This window comes from Curcuma longa, chromosome 2 (genome assembly GCF_044706935.1).
Source record: "Curcuma longa cultivar G26 ecotype Majalengka, Jawa Barat chromosome 2, ITB_CL_G26_1.1, whole genome shotgun sequence".
Classification (NCBI taxonomy): domain Eukaryota; kingdom Viridiplantae; phylum Streptophyta; class Magnoliopsida; order Zingiberales; family Zingiberaceae; genus Curcuma; species Curcuma longa.
Genome location: NC_133862.1, coordinates 2,354,706 through 2,372,206, shown reverse-complemented (window position 1 = coordinate 2,372,206; position 17,501 = coordinate 2,354,706). Strand labels below are relative to the sequence as shown.

General features: G+C 33.4%; 1 protein-coding gene across 2 annotated transcripts; it reads right to left on the bottom strand.

Moving 5' to 3' along the window:
• Positions 1-6,166: 6,166 nt before the first annotated feature.
• LOC141822187 (transcription factor bHLH112-like) lies at positions 6,167-8,669 on the bottom strand. 2 transcript variants are annotated; one of them, XM_074709618.1, is made up of 8 exons: positions 8,607-8,669; positions 8,028-8,226; positions 7,530-7,920; positions 7,305-7,418; positions 7,126-7,191; positions 6,947-7,012; positions 6,806-6,862; positions 6,167-6,698 (listed from the first exon to the last, which is right to left on the bottom strand). In XM_074709618.1, exons 2-8 carry the CDS (start codon positions 8,207-8,209, stop codon positions 6,528-6,530), a joined length of 1,047 nt encoding a protein of 348 aa, XP_074565719.1. In that variant the 5' UTR covers positions 8,210-8,226; positions 8,607-8,669; the 3' UTR covers positions 6,167-6,527. The 2 variants fall into 2 exon arrangements, with proteins under 2 accessions (XP_074565719.1, XP_074565718.1); XM_074709617.1 differs by lacking the exon at positions 8,607-8,669 and having other exon boundaries at positions 6,953-7,012; positions 8,028-8,308.
• Between the last annotated feature and the right edge of the window lie 8,832 nt (positions 8,670-17,501).

Below are 17,501 nucleotides of genomic sequence, written 5' to 3'. Positions count from 1 at the left end.
GTCCAGCCCTCAGCTGCAGCTTGGTCCTCCTGACCAGGCCCAGCTCTCTACTGCAACTTGGTCCTCCTGACCAAGTCCAGACTCTACCTGGTGCACTTTGACTCTGCCAAGACTTCCGCCTGATCCTCCAAATCAGGACTTCCTTTTGCCTAGCCTACAACTAGGACTTTCCCTTGCCCAATTTCACTCACCAGGACTTCCCTTGCCCAATCTTCCAGATTAGGACTTCCACTGCCTAGTCTAACCGACTAGGTCTTCTCGCTTACTTCCACACATCCAAACATTACGTCCTGTTTAGATCAACCCTTGGTCAAACTGACCGACTTAGGTGTATTGTCAAACATCGAAACTCTAGGCAAGATCTTAGTGCATCTTGCACCAACACTAGCTACTTTTTTCTTACCCTTCTTGAACCATTTCTTCTTATTCTTAGATCTAGATGTTCTAATAAAACCTTCAACTATAAAAGTTTGTTCAGAAATCCTTGCAGATTCAATTTTCTCAACCTCCAATTCAATATGACATGAGATATTAGCAAAAGTCTTGATACTTTCACTGTGTGTTAGATTCTGTTTCATCATCTCCCAAGAATTAGGAAGGGAACGGATGAATGTCTGAACCTATTATTCATTAGTCAACTCATGACCAGTAGTCTTTAGCTCTCAAATCATATTGGTTATTTTCCTCAGATGTTGGACCATGAAAATATTCGGGTGCTTTTAGTAACTGTTAAACTTAATTGTCAGTTGACAAAGCTTATTAAGGCTTACTCCACTGTATTTTTCTCTAAGGGCAACCGAAACAGCATGAGTAGAGAGTAATGACTCATACTCCTAAACCAGGTCATTTATCATTGAACTTATCAACATTGTTGGTGCAATCTTGCACCAAGTGATTTGGATTTTAATGTTTGGCTAAAATGAGTTTAAGTTAGACAATGCTAGTGATCTAATTTGTGTGGTTTGAGTCTACAAAAAAGTTCAGGAATGGACTCTTGGCATTTGATGAAGTCTCGGAAGCGCGGCCTCTTGGCAAAGGATGAAGTCTCGGAGGCGAGGCCTCTTGGCAAAGGATGAAGTCCCGGAGGCGCGACCTCTTGGCAAAGGATGAAGTCCTGGAGGCACGACCTCTTGGCAAAGGAAGACTTAGCATGACAAAGCTGAGGGAAACGTCTCAAGCTAGTGCAAGGAAGGGCACGAGGCTTGTGGAAGACGTTTGAAGGTTTGCGTCAAGACTAAGGGCTGAAGAAGAAGCTGGAAGGGGAGTTTCAGCTTGATCACTCGACTGGCACTGTTGATGCAGTTGACTAGTGGTTGATCAGAAGCACACACAGAAATTTTAGATGGATCAGTCGACTGGTACTATTCATCAGTTGACTGATGATCAAACAGAAAAATCAGTCGAGTCCATCAGTCGACTGGTACTATTCATCAGTTGACTGATGATCAAACAGAAAAATCAGTCGAGTCCATCAGTCGACTGGTAGCAGTCGACTGGTTGGGGTGACAGCTGGCTAATTAAATGCAGATTAAAGAGCCGTTGAAGCCCATCAGTCGACTGGCCCTTGGAGCAGTCGACTGATGCACAGAAATACATAAAAATAGAAGTCAACGTCGAAGAAATCAACAGTTCATTTTCTCATCCTTTTGAAAAAACTCTGACTCTATAAAAGCTTTCTTCTTCTTCCTCAAACTTCACTTATATCTTGTGAAAGGAAGAGACTGATTGTGTGAGGGTTTCTCCGCCTTCAAGTGTTCTTTGAAAAGGAGGATTTTCATAGTAGAGAAGGTCGTCTGTGTGTGTGGATCCTTGGATTAGTCACCTCGTAGAGGTGGATACCAAGTAAACAAACCAGGTTAGCGATTATGTTTTCTTTTCGTGTTTTATTTTGCTTTCGCTAACGATTACGCAGGAAAGAAAGAAAATCGCTATTCACCTCCCTCTAGCAAACACATCGGTCCCAACAAATATAACTTTAGAAGTAGAGTCATTTTTTTATACCTTATAGACATTAATATCACGTCTGTGTTGAGTTATTGGACCATCAACAGGTTCTTCCATAACCTGATTAACAGTCTCCAGAACTTCTTATTCCTCAAGAACATATCGTATGTTGAGATGTCATATTTTATAATCGTCTTCATTTAATTTCTCTTCTTTATTGAGTTCAAATATGATGTTTTTAGTAAACATATTCTACCATAAATAAATATATTATTTAGTTATTCAGTGTAAATCATATATATGTAATTTTTTATTGACTCAATATAAATTTGAGTTGGTATACAAAATCAAGTGATAATTATATTTTCACTCATTATTCATATGGTTCAATCTAACCAATATTGATCAATTATATTACACACATCATTAAATGAATTAAATGAACTCATCATTAAATTTAAAATTGTTAACACATAATATTCTTTTTATAAGTTTGTTAACACATAATATACTCTGCTAACTTATAACATAAACAACTCTAAGAAATTAAACTAAATAGGTCACAACTGCTCTGACTAGGACAGACACTAACGTAGTAGTAATCAATATAATTCTAATCTTTCTTGACTCAATTAGGGCATTCTCAGGCAGACCGACTTCTTGATTCTTTGAATTCAAATTTAGATTCTCTTCTAGATCCACTTTAATCTCTTCAGGATCCTCTCGGAGAGGTGATACATAACTATCCACATAGACTAGATGATAAAGTAGCTCTTTTTTATCTCCACATACATGATGTGTTCTTCATAACGCCTCTATATATGGTGTGCTACTTCATTGAGATGTTTTGGTAGCGATCGAACAAGAGCCCAAATTTGATAATTATCCAGAACAGGAAAATCCTATTGCTCGAGTCTTTAGAATAATTTATCAAGTCTCCCTATGTGTCCTCTGACTTCATAAATATGATCATATACTATCTTCTCGATAGCCTCCCTCAGTTTATTTCGCAATATATCACGACGAGTCATAGTGCATATTGTTTGTACTATCTGAAATTAAAATTAATACAGTCAGTATAAAATTGACTAACCAGTAACAAAACTAATTCATTTCAATTCAAAATAAACATATAACTAACACACTAAGAACACATATAAACAATAAAAATAAATAAAAATTTTCGATTTTAGGAGCTCTAGTCGACTGCCCGATCAACTACTGAATCCAGATTCTAAATGGTCCGAGTATGATCAACTCTCACGAGCACCCCGAGCGCTACTACACTTCGTTTGCTCGAGTCCGATAAAAAATATACTCCATAAGTCAAAGTCGAATCCGAGTAGGTACATCTCAGATGACTTGGCTAGCATCCTCACTTTGTAAACCTGAGTCGTTTGGTTTAACCAAGTCTAAGTACCCACTCGGCATACCTAAGTCGCTTGGTTTGCGAACAATGCTGACTTTGTAAGTAAGCCAAGATCAAATTGTTTAAATTTGAGTCCGAGTTATTCTTCTGAACAACCACTTGGCACATTAGGTATGCACTCGGCTCGTTGAATACCCTTCTTGACATTCCGAGTCTGAGTTATATATGTGTGCTGATTTCGAGTGAAATCTAACCAACTCTAAAGTCGAAATTTGAGTTGTGTGCTTTGAGTCTAAGTCGGATTCATCATCTTGAGTCTCATTCGACATTCTCGTGCAGAAGTCACTCGGCACGACTCGATAGTTACGTCAAATCATTTGGCAGTTGTGCTCTCGAGTACCCAAACACTCAATAGTACTCAACTGATCAAGTCTAAATGGATTGTCGAATCTCAAGTGCAAGCTTAGTCGTCCGCATTAGAACTAATCTAATTGGATTATTTTCTAAACTCAAATAGATTTTTTAACCCAATTATATTTCAATCCAATTGAAATAATAAAAAAATATCACATATGTTTAAATCTAATTGAAATAGTAAATGAAAAAATTAAACTCATACGCTTTTCAATTTTTCTAATATAATATTTTTTAAAATATGCATAAAAAATAAATCCGTCGAAACGAATGGTTCATCCCATGCATTTCAACCCTTGCATTTCAAAAAATAATAATAAATAAATAAATAAATAATAATGCATTTTATTTGTTTCCCTCGTGGTCACTGTTTATCCTTTTTTATATGCTTACTATTCATCTTTTTAAACATGAATAATAACTAATAACGAAAGAAAAAAAATTGTGCATGAACATGACAGCACTGTTTTGTGCGAACATGCAACATAAACAGTAACTTCATAATTTTGCTTGCATACAGGAACAATATAAATTAATTTTTATTTTCATGAACTCCATGCATATATTCTACTTGACCCTAAATATACTTATCATCAAATAATCATAAAATAAAATTATGCATTCAAAATATGACTATGATATTATTGTTGTTTCGAATGCATAAATTATTAAAAAAAATAATTTTGTAATTGAATAAAATAATATATGTAAACACGTATAATGGAGTCTTTAGATCCTTAGGTTGAGTTTTCTGTTTGCTATTGGAAGGGCGATTACGAATACAGACAAATAACCCTCGCTATTCACAAACCAAATCCTCTCAAATTGATGTTCTTCGTTGATGTCAAGAAGCCCTCTCGGATTTCCTCTTTTCACTTAGATGCAATGATGCAGTAGAGCTTTTTAAAGGCAAAAAATGCAAATCACACGTCTGCACAACATGCAGAAGTGAGTGGTTATCATGTTTGCATGTTGTGCAGATGTGACTCCAATAGAAGTCCTAACAATTTAAGAACAACTGAATCTTAGACAAGTGAGAGAAGTCATGATAAATGAAGAAGGACTGAATATTAAGTAGGTGATCAAAACTTGAGATTAGACAAATAGAAGTCATAAAGTGACTTACATTGGGCAATGGACTATGTCCTAAAGAAATAGTTTCTTGGTATTGGAAGTTAAGGTTGAGGTTAATTGAGTATTAGACAATGATAAATCCTAATAAGTTAACGTCAACTCATACTAGGTAGATGAGGAAATCTTAGAGACATAGTTAGCCGAAATTAGGGTATCAATTAACTAATAAGGATTAGCATTGCGACTGGTAACTACTTGCCAATTGATTGATGATAGCAACAACATTTGATGATAAGATCTGAGAATAGTGGGTCAATGGAATAATAAGAATTAACAGTCAACTAGTAAGAGTTGATAGTTGATTGATGACTTACTCAACAAATAATATTTATTATCCAAGGGATTCGATCATGATAATCTAAGGCTGTCAACTGATATAATAGTTGACCAATTACATAGTTGGCCAAAGAATTAATCCAGATCGAAGTGAAGTGGATGATGTGTCAAACTAGAGTCAAACATAATAGTTGACTAATAAGGAAAATTCTAGAAAACAACAAGTGTTTATAAAAGGAATAAGACATGAAGATCTTTAAAAGATTCTTGATCTATTCTCATACCAGTGTTGCTGCATTCTAAGATCATTATGAGCAAGTTACAATAACAAAAAGAATTGTAAAAGATTTCTTTGCCTTCAAAAGATAATCAAAGAGAAGAAAAGATAAGAGTGATTTTGAAAGTTATCCATCAAAAGATCATAGGTTATGCAGTAAGAATCGAAGATTTTGAATCACATAAAGACTTATTTATTTTTGTATGCTTGCATCTTTATTTCTTTCCACTATGTACTATCAAATCGTAGAGATGAACATGAATGAAAGTACAAAAATAACGAGTTGTCTATTCATCCCCTTCTTTAGCCATGTCACGCGATCTAACAAACAAACAAAAATCAAACTCAAAATATATAGTTGTCTAAAAAATAATAGTTGAGTGTATTTTGTGAAATCTGTGATTTAAATAGAAGAATTAATGGATGCAATCAAATTCAAAGGACAAGATGAGATATTATAGGATCAAAATGACAATTTGCTTGAAATGTTATTGACAAATTGAGAAAGATGAACAAACTATACTTGAGTTGGATAATTGACTAAATCAAGCATATCGAAGAGGCTAAAATGGTTGGGCTAATTAAATAAAAATAAGGTAAATAAAAAATTAGGTAGTTCCAAGTGCTAAGCAAAGAGTGGGCTGATTAAGTTGTAGACAAAATCATATGAATACATATAAAGGATCAAATAGTTATCCATATAAAAAAATTTAAAAAGAAAAAGACATTAAGGCTTTAAAGCAATTACCACTTGGTTTTGACCAAATTACATACAAATTTTCCCACCCTCCTTTCTTCATCGATCATAAATCTTATGGAATCCTATATTCTAATCCAATCCCAATCCTTGCTTTATCTTTTTGCTCACAAAGTCTTCTTTCCTTTCATGTTATTTCAATCTTTGTGATTCAAAAGTTCTAACAAATATATACACATCGATTAACATTCCTTTTCCCTTTTCTTCCTAATTAACAATCTATCCTCTCCTAATTAACCTTCTTTCCCTGAAAATTACTACTCTGAAACACTTATCTTAAAGAAGCAACATATATAAATTAATCTGCAAGCTTCACTACTGAATTAATTAACACACTTGTACTCGATCCTTGATCTCTATCTGAAGGTTGCTCCAAGTAATGCAGGATGCCAGAAGTCTGGCGACGCCGTCTCACTCACCACCGGGAATGTGCTTGTGACGGGGACCAAACAAAGTCCCCGACTCCGAAGATCTACTACTTGTTTCCCTTCATCGCCCTTCCTCGAGTTGTGCATGCCACTGATCATCTGCATTCAAGAATTGATTAACTAGGTGCATGCTTAGTAATCTTTTGCCTAAAGAAGTAAAATGATGGAGCATTGAGATCATAATACAGTTGATGACGATCTAGCACCTTTGGTTGTTGCATGGAATGGCCATTACTACTTTTCAAATAGGGATTGCTCAGAACCTGATCAAATTCAAATTTCATATGATCAGATACTGAATATATATATATAATAAAAAATAAAAATGCAAGAATTAATGCACCTACACTGACTTGATCATGCAAGAATTTGATGTATTCAAAGGCTTCTTGAAGAACTGAGGCAGTGTCAGTCTGATTAAATAAAAGAAACAAGAGGGTCGGAAAGTTAATGATATATTTAATGGAAAAGATTAATCATATAACAGAAGAAATTAAGAATAATGAGAAGAAGAAAAATTGAGAACCTTTCCAAAAGGTGAAACTATCTGCTGGAGAGCAGTTATTCTGTCTCCTAGCTTCTCTTTCCTCACCTGCAAATTAAATGATCGTATACGAGGTCAAGAATCATGCATTAGTTCATTAATGGCGGTGAATAATCTCACAAATATAAAGAAAAATAGGCGAGGCTTTGATGAGTTTCTACCTTAAAAGTTGGAAGAGGTGAAGGTGTTCCTATTCTGGGCTTTTTCATTGCAGGCTTGCTTTCAGTTTTCTGGGTCGATGAAGAACAAGATTCTCGATCACCTCCTGAATTAATCTAATTTGTGTTTTCACTTAATCAGACAAACGAATTCTTTCCATTTATACTTAAAAACACACACACACACCAATAAAAAAAAAAGTTATGCACCATAATCTCCATGCATACCGTAGTTGTTGGATTTCTCAAAATTGCTTTAGGTTCCATGATGAATGAGGCATTCCAAAAGGGAGCAGTAGTGATGGTGTTTCTGCCGAACGGCAGCTGGTTATTAAAGCTTGATTCCTGTTGCTTTTGAGCCATAAGAGTAGTGGACTTTAGCAGCTGGGAAAGGCTATTCCATGATGATGGAACCATTAATGGTGGAGGCTGAATTGCTACTTGATCATCAATGCCAAAAGCGCCGTACTGTGGCTGTGCCTTTCTTTCCATTGATTCAAACTCATTGCAGATTCGATGCTGCTCGAACGGAAAAATATCGAGATCCCCAGTCGAAGCATGGTCTTCCAGGAGCATGGCTCCATGAACTATGCCGTTCTCACCTGATCTCCAGCCATTCCTGTTCATAAGATATGTAGGTTTAGGTATTTTTTGTTTCACTTCAAACAAGCAACTAAAACAATTTAAAATAAATTTAAAAAAAGGGGCAGATGACCTAAAACATACAAAAGCAAAGGCTGATCATGAGCAGTCCAGTTGATGGTTGAGGATTGAGGACGATGGAAGAACTGTTGGAGCTTTATCGCATCATGAGCTTCCTCCCGAGGGTCGACGATCGACCTATCGCAGACCGGCGGCGCAGAAATAGATTCTTTGTAAGAGCGAGGAGCTTCATGAGCTTTGATCATCTCATGAGTAGGGTTAGCTGAGCATGACATTAAGGAAGATGAAGCATCAGTGTACCACCAGCTGCTCTCTTCTGCACTTCTACATAACTCTTCTGCCATGATCTGTCTATGACTGATCAGCTTTGTTAATTTTATGTATATCTATGTATATATAGTTAGGGTTTAGAAACAAGAGTTGATTACACATCAAGTTTTGTTATTTGACCTTGAAGCTGATAGAAGATGAAGGAAAATTGCAACCTTTTTTATGTTACATATATTTATTTATTTTTCTCTCTTTTTATTTTGTCTTGGATATAATATATATAATAGGATATTTCTTGGGCACAAAGGAACATGATGCAGTAGTGTCTTTTGCTTAAATCAATTGCAAGTAGATTAGATTGAGCTGTAGTACCTGAGAGCTTGCTTTCTCAAAACAAGAAAGAGAAAAGGGAGAGAAAAAAGTGAGAGGAAAAACAAAGAGAGAGAGGAGAAATCATGATGATAAATACATGGTTACTAGCTAAGAAGAGAAGAGAAGAGAGATATGCATGTAGACCTTTTTCTCTCTTTTGCTTTTCTACATGCCTTTTGCTAAAATTTGTACTGTGATCAAATTTAGCAAACAGTAGACAATCTATTTATCCTAGTACTCCAATACTATAGTTAGGGTAGGGTGATCTAACTAGAGTTTGTAAAATATTTTTTTAATGAAAACTTTAGAATTAATTGCAATGTCGAGTGAATTCATAATTTAAAATTTCATATAGAAACTTCTAAGTTGAAGGGGAGTCTTGATGCAATGATAAAATTGTTAACTTTATAATTAAGGATTTAATGTAGGCAGGATAAGACTTTATACAATAGATTTAATGTGATCTGGTCCTTCATACATTGGACTACTCTTTTATATGTAAAAAATTCTAAGACTAAGATTTTAGCTAGTATTCTTACTATGTTTGTTCTTTGGTGTATTTTTTTTTTTACTATAACTAATATTCTCACTTTAATATATATATAATGCATTCACCAATAGCAAAGTGTAACTCAATAATTAAAGTTGAATCTTTGATTAATAGGATAAACCTACACGCTTTTAAATTAATTAGCATTCCATCACAAAGGCATTGCCTTGTAGATTATATTCTTCAACCACTAAACTCTGTTTATTGACTCAATTATTGCCGTAATTTATAATTAATTAGTATTCAATACTTTGACAAGAATTAATATATTGCATGCTAATTATTAAATTCTAAACTAATCCTTGGTGGTTCAAACAGCTTCGGACAAATTTTATTTTATGTTTTAATACAAAAAAGTGCACTAATATTTGGTGGTGCCCTCCACCCTTTAAACGTTGCCAAATTGAACCACATAATTAAATTAATTAATAAATAAGATGTTCATTTTATATAATAAATAAAATATGAAATAAATAAACTTAGTTTGCTAATATGCTCCGCCAGTCCGCATAAATAAAGATATACAAATAATCTGATTTTATACGTGTCAACAAGATATTTATGCATTAATTTCCTCGTGGGGTCCATTATATTCGGCGTGCACCTGCCACTAAAATCCTGGGCCCTGTCCTGCCGCTTCCACTAGCAAATAGCAATCAATTGAAGGTCCCATCAAACCCTAAACACTGATTAATAAATAGTATAATAATAAGATAATTAGTTGTTAATTAACTTAAATTTGATACTTCATTGCAAAAGGATTTCACTTAAATATTGTGAATAGTTATCTTATTTCTCAATGAAATGATCACTTTATATTTAGTTAGATGATGTATTCAAATTTAATAAAATCACCTTAATTATTATATTTTAATTTGGATCTATCAAATTGATACTTACTTTCAATATCAATATTTGATTCATGGATTAAATAAAGAATAAAAAAAGTTATCCTAACAAAACTCAGAAAATGTGTACTTAAATTTGATTCAATTTAATGGAATAAAATACAAATCACATATAACTTATACATGTTAATAAAGCACACCCTGGTGGAATTGTCTAACTACCAAAAACATATGGAAAAAAAACTTTTTTAATATGAATTAAATAAAATTTTTAATAGCATAAAATATTTTTATAAATAAAAAATTATTAATTATAGAACATCAGTTCAACTAATGCCAAATTTTAATTCATATTTTTCTAGAATAAAGTGATAGAAAATGTATATTTAATTTTTCTACTCTATTTTTAAAATAATTTTAAAAATAAATATATAGTTATAAATTAATTTTATAAAATTTATATAAAAACATAAAAATATGGATATTAACAAAAATATTAATTTAAAGCAGATAATTTTTATATGCTAAAATAAATCTCCTAACAAAATTAGATAAATTGTAATCTAAACTCTAAATTTGTAAACAAAATCTAACTTATAATTCGATCGTTAATAGATAGTATTTTCTTTAAGTGTTATTTTGGCTCTCGTCATTTATGTTATTTAGTCCATTTGATTCACTTGATTTGTATATCTTGCACTCATTTCACTCAACTTGCTCGACTTGCTTGGACTTCTACATGTGTCATGTCCAACTTGCTCGACCTATCCTCCCTCGATTTATTTAATCTATTTAACCCACTTAGTTTGTTCAACTTATTAAACTTGTTCATCTAACCTAAGCCACTCAACCTACATGACCAATCACCTAGCTTTTTCACCACGATCGTTTGATTCCTTCAAAACATACATTTCCTAAAGAACATAAAATATAGTAAGATTATAAATTTCTTAACATGGTGAAATGAATAACTAAGTATTTCAAGAGACTAATTATGATAACAATTAAAAAAGTGTTATTTATTATCATTTTCATCAAAATAACATCCCAATCTTTAAAAAAAATCAAAACAATACTCTATCTCATTTTTCATCTCAAAATAATCTTATTTAAATATTAGTATAATAATTTTAATCAAAATTACTGCAAAGTGTAGTGATTTTGTTCAAAACTACTATGAGTTATGAGTTGTAGCAACTTTATTTAAAACTACTATAACATATTCCAATTTTATTTAAAATTGATACAATATAGAACAATTATACAGTACTCACTTTGATAAGTTGGAACAATTTTAATAAAATTAAAAAAAAATTAATATTTGATATAATAATATTCCTAATTTTGATCAAATAGGAGCAATTTTCTTTTACAACAAATTGGTATGTTCTGGATAAAAAAAATTACTGGACATTATTTTGATATTTTTAAAATTAAGGTAGCCTTTTGATTTTTGTCATGAAATTTCATAAATTCTACAAATCAAAATCAAATGCACCATTAATACTATAAAGTGTCTTGAAAATTTCACTTAGATATGTATTTTAGGAGTGTTGCTTTTATAATCATTCTTCATAAATAATCTCCCTAAAGCTGAACTTAAAACAATGTATGCTACCAAAAATGAGGTGTATAGCTAACTAAAGTTTGTAAGTTGACTCTTTTGATCCATGAGATTTGTCAAGGAGATCAATTGTCAACTCCACAAGTCAACTATCCACAACAATCAGAAAAAAAGAAATCAAACCAGTGTTCAGTTTCAGCAAACTGGTTTGGCAACTGATTCTTCAGTATATGTATATTAAATACAAAACCAACCAATCAGATTGAATTATTATTCATAAGGGAAAACACTCAAAAGGTTAATAATATTAAAAAGTCCAAAGAAATTAAAATAAAAAATAAAAAAATAGAAAAGCAAGAAGAAAAAATTGTTTTTAAGATGCAGAAGAATGTTTTAAAGTGCTTTGTTAGAAGCACCTAATGCAATTTGACAGCATAACCTGAAAAGAGAGATGATTCCAATGGCGGCTTCTTTTTCCTGACTAATTCCAATTATCAGAGTTTGTTTGATGTAAGTTTTATCTCATCTTTTGCCTTTTTCTTTTGTCTCTTTCATATTCTTTATCATCACTTCTGAAAGCATAAGTTGCAGGTGCATGCATGCTGTGGACCAAAGCTTGCTTCCAAATCTACTCTTAATTCTGTGGATTGACCTTGTGCTTTTCAAATCTTTATGAGTTGAGATGTGCCTCTTTTCTCTTACAATGCCAAAATTTTCATGTCATCAGATTACAACTTGTTGGATCCTTGGTAAAATTTAACAAGAAACATATATAGAGACTTGTGGGACAAGAAAGAGTAGTTTGGGTTGAAGGATTAAGTCTCATTTTGGTGGACTAATATACGATTAACAACACATAATAATTATCATTAAGGAATTAAACTTCAATTAAATTATCTAATACTTGATGTATGAAGGAAGATTTATATTATTAGATGTGGATTGAATGTGTAAATTCAATAACTCAGTTCGTTAACATTTATAGGTTATTAACGAGTAATGAGTTTTATGGTGAATAGTGTTGGGTTGCAAGGGTACAAACATAGTCCCACATCTAAAGCACATGGAAAAGATCATGAGATTAAAAGGATGGAAAGTATCTCCATTGGCATGAGGCCTTTTGAGTAGAGCCCAAGAGCAAAACCATGAGGGCTTAAGCCCAAAGTGGACAATATCATGCCATTGTGGAGATACTGACATCCTTTTGGACCCAACAAATGGTATCAGAGCGAGACCGCTCTTCATTGGACTAACCGCCGGATGAGCCATGAGCCAGATCTAACCATGTGCTTTGAACCTTAAAAACAAAGGAAGTGGGTGCTCCCGTGTTTGAATCAAGAAGACCAGACACCAGGTGAGAAGTCCTAATAGGTCGGGTGGACCGAGGGGCAAAAAGTCCTAGTTGCGACTAGGTGAAAGTCCTAGTAGGTCGGGTGGACCGAGGGGCAAAAAGTCCTAGTTGCGGCTAGGTGAAAAGTCCTGGTGGGTCGAGGATTCAGACATCAAACGAAAGGCTTTCCGTTTGAGGGGGGCCTGTGGTCCTTTGTTTGAGGGGGGATTGTTGGGTTGCAATGGTGCAAACATAGTCCCACATCTAAAGCACATGAAAAAGATCATGGGGTTAAAAGGATGGAAAGTATCTCCATTGGCATGAGGCCTTTTGAGTAGAGCCCAAGAGCAAAACCATGAGGGCTTAAGCCAAAAGTGGACAATATCATGCCATTGTGGAGATACGGACATCCTTTTGGACCCAACAAATAGTTCCTATAAGATGGACTTGGTATAAAAGGGATAAGTCAAAATCATTTGGGGATCTTGCTGATTTGTTGACTCTTCTTTTTTTTTTGGACTCTTTACCATTGAGAGCAAGATCTAGCTGCCCATTCCGGTAGAAGACTCTGTTACACTTGCAAGAACTTCTCCGTCGACAATAAGATATACAATGACATTGGCTCTCTATTCAGATAGTTGCATCCTTTAGCTTATTATTGATGTATCGCAAGTGCTTTCAGGAGTCACTCTTTGCGTCCTATATATGATTTGGAATTTGGAGCAAGCACATCAAATTAGTTTGGCATCAAAGTCGAAAACTTATGTTAGATTGTGTCTTTCAGTATCTTCCATAGATGAGTCAAAAGTGAAATCATGTTTCAAATCAAGAGCAAGATTTAAGAGTCAAATTGGGGTGGGGTGGGGTGGGTGGGTGGGTGGGGGGGGGGGATAATTTAATTTATTCTTTCACTTATTTAATTTGTAGATGAAAAAGTGAAAGAAATTCATGTTGGAAAATTATTTTCCTAACCTCGTGAATTATAAAACATATATGAACTCGTATAAAAGAAAATAAAATAATAAAAGATCTAGTTACATTGAAATCTATAGCAAAAAATAAATACAAAGGGTGATGATGAACCTAATTGCAGTGGAAAAGTCACCGTCCTTTTGTGTCATCTACGAATCCAGGAATCCTGCAGAAAGAGAGAGAGCAAAGAGTTGATCTTCCAGAGGAATTAAGGAGATGGTGTTGTAATCTCTTCGCAGACAGAGAATAAAGATATTTGTCATAATCCCTAATCTAATGGGAGTCATGCTTATATATATGAGCTAATTAGGGAGACGGTGTCGTAATCTCTACACTGATGGAGAACAAAAATACCTGTCAGAATCCCTAATCCAATGGGGATCATGCTTACATATATGACCTAATTTGTTATCAGCCCATTAATGATAACGAGTTGAGTTAGTGGATTTTATATATAAACCTTCGCATCTAATAACTCAAATCCTCCATAATTAATTAGATCACTTAACGGGTTTGATTTTCTTAATGACATATATCTGCATGTCACAAATAATATATATATAAGTCCATCAAACGGGATAAAATTTAACAATCTCCCACTTAGGCTATATGTGATTTGTATATGACATATTATTAAACTTTAGTTGACGTCAACAACAATGTCAATCTTTATTGGTATAAAATACATCTGAAATAATTTGGTCCATTAATTTCATTGGTATATAACTAAAAATATTATAGTTACTAGAATATAACTGTAATAATCCCTAATAATCATAATACCAGTGTCATTAATGATAGAGATCAAAATTGGATATGTAGCATAAAAATTACATGTATGATCTGTACATGTCAATTTCCAACTAGGCCTAATGACTTAGAGTCCTGATCATATTTGCAATCACTTTAAGTTAAACTGTAATAACAAATCATGATCTAATCTTATAATTTCAAAAGGAATCTCATATCATATTTTCAAGTACCATATGATAAACATCATTAGTAAATCATGATAACTTTATTTCAAAGCGTCAAAAAATAAACAAAATACTTATGAATGTTTTGAATGTAAGTACGTACCATATATCAAAATAGGATGCTCATGTTTATTAACAAATATAGAGCATCAAAGATAAATACAAATTTTTACTAAACGAGTACTTCCTCTAATGGAAGAACTCACATATCCACAACATGCGCATGAAACATCTTAGGCACCAAACCTTTAGTAAGTGGATCTACCAAACTATTTCTTTAACTACTAGAAACTTGATGTCGATGTGGTTTGACTTCGATGAACTACGGTTGTTCTTAGTATAAAGTTCTACGATTTTATTATCACAGTTGATCTTTAATGACCTGTCGATGCCATCAATGATCCCTAATGCTGTGATGAAATTTCTCAGTCAGATTCCATAATTGGATGCTTTGTAGCAAGCTACTAACTCTGTCTCTATAGTAGAAGTGAATATTAACGTCTGTTTGATACTTTTTTATGATATAATCCCTCCAAAAAGCATGAAGATGTATCCTGAAGTGGACCTACTATTGTCCAATCATCCAGCAAAGTTGAAGTCTGAATATCCAATCACCTCGAGGTGATCAGAACGAAGGAATATGCCCTTTTGTTTTCTACAAATACTGCATCACTCTTTTCACTGCTTTCTAGTATATTGGTCCTAAGTTACTTAAGTATTTACCTAACATCCTCACTATACATGCAATATCCGGACACATACAAACTTGTGCATATATGAAACTTCCCATAGCAGACGGATAAGGAATTGTTGCATCTCCTTTATTTCAAGTTCAAGTTGTAGACATTACTACAAACTAAATTTGTCACTTTTAGACACGACTGTATCATTAAGTGCACAGTTTTGCATATTATACCGTATGAATACCTTTTCAATATAGGTCTTTTGTGAAAGTCCAAGAATACTTCTTAAACGATCATGGCATATCTGTATGCCTAAGATAAAGGATATTTCACCAAGATCTTTCATTTCAAAATTATCTAATAAAAATAACTTAATTTCTTGCAGCAAACCTTTATTATTGCTTGCTAGAAATATAACATCCACATACAAAACAAGTATAATAAATTTGCTCCCACTGAACTTGATATATATGCATTGATCAATAGGGTTCTTCTTAAAATCGAATGAAGTAATCACCTGATCAAATTTCCGGTATCATTGATAGGACATCTATTTCAAATCATAAATGGACTTTTTTAATCTACATACTCAGTTATCTGGCTACACTATATATATAGATTCCTTAATGTCACCATTAAAGAATGTAGTTTTTACGTCCATCTGGTGTAACTCTAAATCAAAATGAGCTACAAGTATCATGATAACCCTAAGGAAGTCTTTCATCAACACAAATGAGAAAGTTTTATTGTAATCAATATCCTTCTTTTGAGTAAATCCCTTGACAACAAGGAGAGTTTTATACTTCTCGACATTGCCCTTTGAATCCCGTTTGAATTTAAATATTCATTTATAACCAATGGATTTCATACCTTCAGACAATTCGATAAGTTCCCAAACGTTATTGTCTGCCATAGACTTCAACTCATCCTTCATGGCTTTGATCTACCTTAGGGATTAGCACATTGTTTGACTTCTTGTAAAGATGTAGGATCACTTTCCAACTCAATGTCAAAATCATGCTCTTGAAGATAAATATAATACAAATATATCTTGATTAACTACTCCCACAGGATGTGCAATATTCATAATATAGGGTATGAATATCAAACCACTACTCATTACACTTGTAGTGAGTGTAGGAGAATTATCAATGCTTTCCTCAAAAGATACGTCTCTAACTTTAGTGCTCTCACTATACTCAATAAACTTAACATTTTCCATCTTCGAAAATGGACCTATTTGAGAAGTCATAAAATTTATATCCCCTAGACTTATCAGGATATTTCATAAAATGACAGCTCATAGTCCTTGAGTCTAGTTTTCTTTCATTAGGCCTATAAGGCTCAGTCTCAATTGGACAACCCCAGATGTGTAAATGTCTAATGTTAAGCTTCCTACCTGTCTACATCTCGTATGGAGTTTTAGTCACTGCCTTACTAGGTACTCTATTAAGTAGGTAAACTATAGTCTTGAGTGTCTCACCCCACAAAGACTTCGGTAGAGAAGTAAAAATCACCATACTTTTTACTATATCTTAGGATATGATTTCATCATTGAGCTACATCATTCTGACTGAGAATACCAGACATGATATATTGAGAGACAATCTCACACTCTTTAAGGTAATTCACAAATGGTCCTAGACTTTATTCACTTGATCTATCATACCGACCATAGTAGTCGCCACCATGATAAGATCTAACGACCTTAATTTTATTACCTAGTTGATTTACAACTTTAACTTTGAAAATCTTGAACATGTCCAATAATTATTATTGGTGCAATCTTTGCCCCAAGTGCATTGAGTTTCAATGTTTGGCTAAACTATGTTTGAAGTTAGGCAATACTTGTGATCTGTCCTAAGGCAATCACCTTACGGTTATACTATTTATTAGATAAATAGCAATTCACTATTTGAGTGCACATTCCATATGTGTTTGATCGGATCTTAAACTCGAATACTGAATGTC